This window comes from Aphidius gifuensis, linkage group LG1, assembly GCF_014905175.1.
Source record: "Aphidius gifuensis isolate YNYX2018 linkage group LG1, ASM1490517v1, whole genome shotgun sequence".
NCBI lineage: Eukaryota > Metazoa > Arthropoda > Insecta > Hymenoptera > Braconidae > Aphidius > Aphidius gifuensis.
Window position 1 is genome coordinate 30,502,850 of NC_057788.1, and position 8,784 is coordinate 30,511,633.

Genomic DNA, 8,784 nt, shown 5'->3' on the forward strand with positions numbered 1-8,784 from the left:
TGTGTATTATTAATTAATACTATCATAAATAATTATTACCTATATTAAATTTAAAAAAAAAAAAAAATCTAAATAAAAAAAACACTATGAAAAATTGTTAAACACTTACTTGATTTAACTATGATTATTTTCACTGTTATTTATTTATTTTTTTTCTTGTTTTAATGTTTATTAAATTTAACAAAAAAATATATTTTTATTTGTAATTTTCATGCAGAAAGAATGATGTCAATTTGATAGAGACATTTGTGAAAAACTGATAAAAGCTCATCCCCTCTATTAGCCACTCTTAAGTCATCAGCCTGCACAAATATATATTTTTTTTTAAACAACTGTAATTTTAGTTATAAAGTTATTTAAACTTACGCATAAAAAAAAAAAAAGAGGGCGTATATTCAATAATGCAAATAATATTTTTCTCGATAATCTTTTAACATATTGCACAACTCCCACACATCTATTATTGATTTGTTTTTTTTTTATTTAATATTTTATTCTTTCTTTATAATTTAAAACTTTATGTCGTGGCAAATTCGAATAATATTCTCTTGTATTATTCGGGCGATTCATTCTGTTCTGAGAAATCACATAAAAAAAAAATGGTTCTGTCTGACTTGGAGCAGGTATTACTACTTGTCAATATTCATTTTTTTTCGCTACAATTTATCGGTACAAATAAAAGCTTTGGTATATGTTTCATATAAAATTATTATATTGTAGAAAAATTTCAAGATAGCACAAAGTGTCGTTGATCGTGTTAAAAAACGATTAAAATTCATTGGAGTATGGCCATTTGAAATATCATTTTTTGATAAAATAAGATTTTCATTACTTGTGTTCTATCATGCAAGTCATTTAATGATGGGATATGCTGATTTAATATCAGTATTCGGTGATGTCGCTAAAACAATTGAAAATTTTAGTGAAACAGCAATTCAATCGGGAATTTTATTTCGCATATTATTATTAAAATTTAGTAAAAATTTACATATTTTACTTGCTAAAACAATTGATGATATGGATGAAGAAAATTACAAAGATGATGAAGAAAAAAAATTATTCATAAAATACCATTCGTTTGCTGATAAATACCTGAGAATTGGAGTTTTTTTTGCAATGGGAGCGACAATTTATTGGCACAGTAAAGCATTACCTGGATTTATTATTTCACGTAAGTTAATAATTTTATCACTAATTAAAGTATTTTTAATTTCTCTTTTTTTCGTATATATTTTTATATTTTTCATAGGAATACATCATGAAAATACAACACTAGCAACACCATTTCGAATTCGTATATTCATTGACTTTACTCCATTACACAGAGTTTTATTACTTTATGTTTATGAAATAACGATGATTTACATAAGCAACATTGGTATTGTTTTGTTAATTGTTTACACTTTAATTGTCGGAAATATATGTATACAATTAGCAGTATTATCTCACAGAATAAAAATATACTTTGATGATAATAATGACAAAAATATATCAAGAAAATACATATCATTTTCAAAACATATTGAAAAACATTGTCAACTTATTTTGTAAATATTTTTGCTAATAAATATTATGTTATTTATTTTAAAATAATATTATTAATTTATTGTTAATTTATTTACAGAATGGTACGACAAACAAATGATGTTTATTATGTTCAATTATTTTATGAACTATTGAGCTACACGATCCTCCTGGCTGCTCTTATTTATTCTGGAACTTTGGTAATTATTAACAATAATAATGTTTAAATATTAATATTATTTATTTATTTTATTAAGATAATATTATAATTTTTTTTTCTTAAAATTAATTATTGTGTTTTAATTTTTGTAATATTTTTATAAATTATTGACAATAATCTAGAGTTACAGTCAACTGGATTTCTTGTCAACAGTTTTTCTTGGTGCATATATTGTTTGCATTTTAATGGTTATATTTTTAACATGTTATTTAGGTGAATGTATGCATACTGAGGTAAATTTTTTATCCATTTTAAATTGTGTATTTTTATAATTTAAATTAATAGGTATATAAATTTTTTTTTTCATTATGTAAATTTATTTTTTTTTACAATTTTTTCAGGTTGATAATCTTAGAGATACGTATTATCAATGTCTATCATATAATTTATCAATAAAAGACAAAAAAAAATTAATGATATGCATGATAATAGCTGACAGGCCACTTGATTTAACAGCTGGAGGATTTTACATTTACTCTCTCCACTCATTTCTTCTGGTAAGTAACAATTAAATATTAATAAAATATCAACAATTAAAATCTCTGTATAATTATTAATTTATCATTTTAATTTTTCAAGATTATAAAATCATCAATGGCATATGTATCAATGTTACGACAAATGCACTGATTTTATTATTACAAAATAATAAATGCCAACAGAATTTATTTCTTAGAAATTTTAATTAAATTGTATAATTAATAATCAACATAGTCTTTTGATATTATTTAGAATGTGTAGACAAAAATATGTAACCAATTATTTGATAATTATAAATATACAAAACTCTAAAATGAAAAATGGAGGTATTAAAATTAGACCCATTTTTTTTTTCAATTTTCTTATGATCATTAACAAAAAAAAATGTTTTTCCTGTCAAAAATATATAAAACAATAAAAAAAAAAAATTTATGAATTGTCATATTAATAATAATAATAATAGTTATTGTGGAGTGGAGGGGATGACATTTTATTCAGCCGTCAAAGAGCAGCCCTCTTGTACATGTCGATCATAAAAAAAAAAAAAAAATTTACTTGATAAAATTTACTGATAAAATAAATTTAAAAAAAGTTAAAGTAAAATATCAACAAGTAAAATTTTTTTTTTTTTCATGATCGACATGTACAGGGGTGTTGCTCTTCGACGACTGAATAAAATGTCATCCCCTCCACTCTGTAAAAAATTTTCCAAGAAGTTACATAGTAATATAAAGTTTTCACCTGTGCATGGACAACCCTCTTTTTTTTGCGAGGGGAGTTTTCAGAGAAACATATTATTTTACTGTGTAAAGCATTGAGCATTGACCGTGGTAGTTTAAAAATAAATATAATGCTTGAAAAAGCTTGAGCTTTACATTGTATTTTCTTGCTAATATTAAATTCACCCCTCAATCATAATATTTACCGTATTATTATGTTTTCCCTTCAGTCTATAGACTATGTATATAAAAAAAAAAAAGTTTCTTGAACTTGCTCACCGGCGATCAACTGGGGATCAAGTAATTTTAAACTTTTATCATTATTTTTTTTTTTTTTTCATACATTTATTTTAAACTCCCCTATAGAAACAACAGAGTATTTGTTTTTGTTTGTCAACATGTTGCCATGGAAAATTATGAAAACACCAAACAGTGGATATTGGGCAGTCGTTGGGTGATGTTTGGACGAGGAGCTTCTCTTGCCGAAAGCACAGTAATAAGTCTTTACAAAAAATAAATTTAATCAAAATACTTGGCATAAATAAAATAAAATAATATCATTTTTTTAAAATAGTTCTATTATTTACAATTATTTTGTAATTATTTTATAATTATAAATTAAATTATATTATTTACGAATTATTTAACAGTGAGTTTTTTTTTTTTTTTTTTTGTGAAAAGATCTTGATGATATTATTTTATAATTTTGATAAAATGGAAGAGCTTTTATTGTGATTAAATTTATTTGTTGGTTTGTGTTATTGTTAATATTAATTTATGTTTAAAAATACTAATTCAATTATATTTTTCAGGGGTTGGTGATTGGATAAAATATATATTTTAATGTGGATCAACAAAACTGTACTTGTTATTGAAATTTAAAAAAGTGAGTTGTTTTTTATTTGTGATTAAATTATCAATATTATTATTTTTTTATTTAACAATGAAAAATTTATATTATTATTTTTTTTTAAATTTATATATTATTTTAAATATTATTTTAAATATTTTATTTTATGCTGCACTAGTTTTAAGTATTGAAAATTGAATGAGTGATTTCTGAGTGACAAGTGTATAAGTGAATTGAAAAAAAAAAATTAATTAATGTTTGAGTATAATTAATAATGCGAAAATATTTTTTTTTTCATTAAACAATAAGTGCACAACGATAAAATGCACATAATTTTAAGTGGCGAACCGTATAATAATTATGAAAACTGTTTTACTGAATATTTCGACGCCTTAATTACCAGTCATTATAATTTTGTTCCATAAAATTTATAATTATCTTTTAATAAGTAATCACACATCAATCATACAAGTGTCTACTTTTATAAAGTTTATTTCCTAGCGTCATTGAGTGTATGCGTTTCGCTTGATTTAAAATTCTGAAAAGAACTATAGATCAAAACGAAGCAACTGGTGAAATTAAATTCAGGTGCATAACCGCAATTTAATTAGCCAGGCCTTAATCTGTTATGTCAGCGAGCATATCCTGATAATGACAATTTTGGTTCCCAACAAGGGATTCGTACACCCATTACTGTTAGTGAAATAATTTTATTTTAGTAAACAATCATTATAATATTCATCAATGCACTTACATATAAGAAAAGATATAATAATAAATTGGATACAATTAAATATAAAATGACAAGGAATTAAGTTGAAGTTGAGAAAAAAGTAGCAGCTAGTAATAATTTTTAAGTTAGATATTAAGAAATTAAACAATAATTAATTAATTGTTTAATGTTATTTTAAATTAAGTTTTTACCATATAAGTAAATGTAAAAAAAAAAAAATAAACTTTATGTCTAAATGTCAATGTAAATGTCTTTGTTTATCGTTTCAATGTTAAATCAATTTTTATTTTTAATTAAAACTTATAATTTGTTTATTGATGTTATTATTTTATTTTTAACATATTATTATAATTTATTTATTTATTTTTAATTTTTATTTATAATAATAATAATAATAATTTTGAATAATAATTAAATGTAAATAATTTAATGTTTCAGATTAATTATTAATTAAATAATTTTTTAATTTTTTTAGGAAAAATTTATCGTATTTTATTTGGGGCCTGATTAATGATGATACTCATGGGCCTGATTGAGTCACTATACTTACTTGATTGAGGCCTTATCATTGGGCCTGAAAAAGGCCTTGTGTTATGTGGCCATGTAAGGGCCTTAACAGGCCCTGTATTAACTGGTTGTATGAGGGCCTTATCGGGCCTTGTATTAGCTGGTTATATGAGGGCCTCATCAGGCCCTGTATTAGCTAGTCGTGCAAGGGCCTAATCAGGCCCTGTATTAGCTGGTTATATGAGGGCCTTACCAGGCCTTGTATTAGCTAATTGTGCAAGGGCCTTACCAGGCCCTGTATCAACTGGTTGTATGAGGCCCTTAACAGGCCCTGTCTTTCTAATCAAGTCCCAATGCAGACCCAATATGGAGATTGGGCCTGTATTAATCAGGCCCAAATTTAATAAATACGATAAATGAATACCATTCTTCAGAGCTCATAATTTTAATTGAAAATTTATGATTTGAATTATAACTAAATTATAATTTATAATTTTTAATGTAAATTATACACTATGACTTTTAAAATATTGCACTAATTTAAATATTACTTAATTATACTTATGACTTATAAGTTATAAATAATAATAAATTTTTTTAATTATAGGTAATCGAATAATTAGAAGAAAAAAAAAATAAAAAATAGTAACAATTATTTTTAAAATAATTTACCTGAATATTGAAGTTATTATCAAACTGTCAGATAAAATATAGATATTGGTTGTTTTATTTTTTTTTTTCCACTCATCCTTCTTTGGTATCCAATATTTTTTGTTGATTAATCCACAATTATTTATATTTTTTCATGTAAAAAATAAAACTTTTTGTACACACAAATAACAGCTATATTCCAGAGTAATGATTTTTCCTGAAAATAATAATTTTACTGTAAGTATTTGATGTTATTAATTAACATTATAAATTATATAAAAATTGTAAATTAAAATTAATGGTACAACAGAAGTAAAAAAAAAAAAAAAAGGTATTTATTATAATTTTAATAATAAGCACTGATGTATATAAACTTCTTTATACTAAAAAGCACAAATTTTAATAATTATTTTAAATAAATATTGTAATATTATAAAGTAAAGTTTTTAAGACAATGTATGTCTATAATATCAGACAGTGTACTGAACTGTTCAGTGTCTCTTGGAGTACTGAATTCAATAAAATTTTAGGGAAGGAGAAAACCCACCCCTACATTATATCTACAGTATGTCTAGAAATACAATGTACACTGAGTTCGATATTTTGAACCATTCAATTGCATGAGGGTGAGCTTTATGTGGAATTAAAAAATTAAATATCCACCCTTGGTGATCGTATGAAATATCACCCCTGCAATTATCTATAATTTTAAATTTACCTTTGATCTATATCTAGGGACAATGTCTAAAATATATAATAAAGAAAAAAAAAAAAAAAATTCAAAGAACAAGAAATTAAATAAAATTTAAAGTCTAGACAGGTGCAATTTTTATTTTTCCAAGGAATAAAGGTGCATATATAATTTTCCTGAAAAGTCAAGTCACCCTATGTAAATTATTTTCAGAATTAACATTTAATATGTACCAGTATTATTGTCTATCAGTCTTTATTGTAACATCAAAAAGTTAACATCAGGTATTAAATTTGATAATTAGAAAAAATGATAGTCGACAATATTCAAGTAATTAAATATAATTTTTAAATAAACGTACATTTTTTTATTTTCATTTTATTTTAAATTTAATTTATTATTGTAAAATATATTTCTATATTTTTAAACTTAAATCTTACTATTTTTTTTTAAATTAAATTAAAAATAGGCTCAAGAAGAATTTGACGATGCCTCTAAAATTATGAATTTAAATAAATTTTTGCTATCAACACTTGGCCTTTGGCCAAATAAAAAAAATACATTTATATTTATATTGACATTTGGTTATTTTGTTTATCACATGTTTTGTGAATATCTTGATTTATTATTATTTATTGATGATCTTGAACATGTGATTGAAAATTTAACTGAAAATATGGCATTTACACAAATACTAGTGCGAATTGCAATGCTTAAAAAATATAATAGAAAACTTGGTGATATTATTAATGAAGCAATTAAAGATTATGATTATAAATTATACAAAACGACAGAAGAAAAAAAAGTATTTATTGATTATATTAAAAGGGCAAAGCTATTTTGTAAATTATTATGTATTTTTGTTGCAATGACAGCGTCGAGTTATTATGTTAAACCAATAACAAGTCCACCACCACAACCACCACCATCATCAACAATTAATGATGATGATTTTATAATTAATAATTTAACAAAACCCTTTATACTACCTTATCGATTTTATTTATTTCATCAAGTTAATGATTTTAAAATGTATGTCATCACGTATGTATCACAATTTCCATTTGTTTTTGTCAGTGGCTTTGGACAAACTGCAGGTATATTTAATAATTTAAAATTATATGTTATAATTATTTATTTATGAAAATTTTTTCGTTTTTTTTATTAGCTGATTGTTTGATGGTATCACTTGTATTTCATATCTGTGGTAAATTAGCTGTTTTATCAATAAAAATATCGACAATTAATCCAAATATAAATTTTTGTAAAAAACAACTCAATGAAATTATTATTGAACACAACAGATTATTAAAGTAAATATAATTTTATTGAATAAGTTTTATTCAACATTAAATTGATAATAAGACAAAAATATTTTAGTTATGTTTGTATTGTTTAAAAAAAAATTGGCTAATAAATAATATTAAATATAATTTATGAATTATCAATTATAATTTATAATTAATATTTTATAAATTATGTTTAATTTTATTTTTTAGCCGATTTATAAAATATATTTTAATGTTATTTTGATTATTTGTTATTTAAAAAATTTTTAAAAACAAAATAGCACATATATTTTTACTACACAACTAATATAATATATATTTTAGAATGGGACAAGATATTGAGGAAGCCTTTAGTGAAACTTTATTGATACATCTAGTAGGTACGTAAACAAAAAGAAAATATAAAAATTTAAAAATTGAATTTCTTATTTTAAATTACAGGTGCAACATCACTTGTATGTATACTTGGATATCAATTATTGACTGTAAGTTTAATTTGAATAAAAAACAAATACTTGGAATGTATTAATTGATAACTTAATTAATTTAAAAAAAATTGTTTTTAATAATTAGAATTATGCAAAAGGACAAAATGCCGATCTTGCAACATTTTTAATATTTATTTTTCTTGTATTTCTAATATTATATGCACATTGCGTTGTTGGTGAATCACTAATTACCGAGAGCAATAAAGTTTGTGAAGCATATTATGCTTGTCAATGGTACAATATGCCACATGACACGTCAAATGGAATAATACTGTGCATGATAAGATCACAAAAGCCACTTGGTTTATCAGCAGGAAAATTTAAAACTTTATGTTTAAGCACACTGACAGAAGTGAGTATTATTTTTATGATAAATATTACAATATAATTAAATTGTGTTTTAATTTTTTTTTTAGGTTCTCAAAACAGCAATGGGATATTTGTCTGTTCTACGATCATTTTTGGCAGTGTAAATGAAAGCTCTATTAGTTGAAACGAAAATACAAGATTCACTATAATTATTATCATTTTGTTGTTTAAAAAATTATATTAATAATAAATATCTTAATAGTTTACCGAAAATGAATATGTATTTTATTTTTTTTGTATTATTCCATTTATCAATTTTTCTC

General features: G+C 23.1%; 1 protein-coding gene across 1 annotated transcript; it reads left to right on the forward strand.

The window, feature by feature from the left end:
- Positions 1-605: 605 nt before the first annotated feature.
- On the forward strand, positions 606-8,648 carry LOC122847613. The gene is made up of 13 exons (XM_044145416.1): positions 606-623; positions 721-1,171; positions 1,250-1,547; positions 1,625-1,724; positions 1,867-1,977; positions 2,086-2,241; positions 2,324-2,341; positions 6,845-7,472; positions 7,544-7,688; positions 7,989-8,044; positions 8,106-8,149; positions 8,238-8,504; positions 8,569-8,648. Exons 2-13 carry the CDS (start codon positions 859-861, stop codon positions 8,623-8,625), a joined length of 2,193 nt encoding a protein of 730 aa, XP_044001351.1. The 5' UTR covers positions 606-623; positions 721-858; the 3' UTR covers positions 8,626-8,648.
- Positions 8,649-8,784: the final 136 nt, after the last annotated feature.

What these genes read in the sequence shown, in the direction of transcription:
- LOC122847613 (XM_044145416.1), top strand. Translation starts at nt 859, where the DNA reads ATGATGGGATATGCTGATTTAATATCAGTATTCGGTGATGTCGCTAAA. An exon ending in TTATTTATTCTGGAACTTTG is followed by an intron (nt 1,725 to 1,866) that starts GTAATTATTAAC and finishes ACAATAATCTAG; the next exon opens with AGTTACAGTCAACTGGATTT. An exon ending in TTGGATATCAATTATTGACT is followed by an intron (nt 8,150 to 8,237) that starts GTAAGTTTAATT and finishes TTTAATAATTAG; the next exon opens with AATTATGCAAAAGGACAAAA.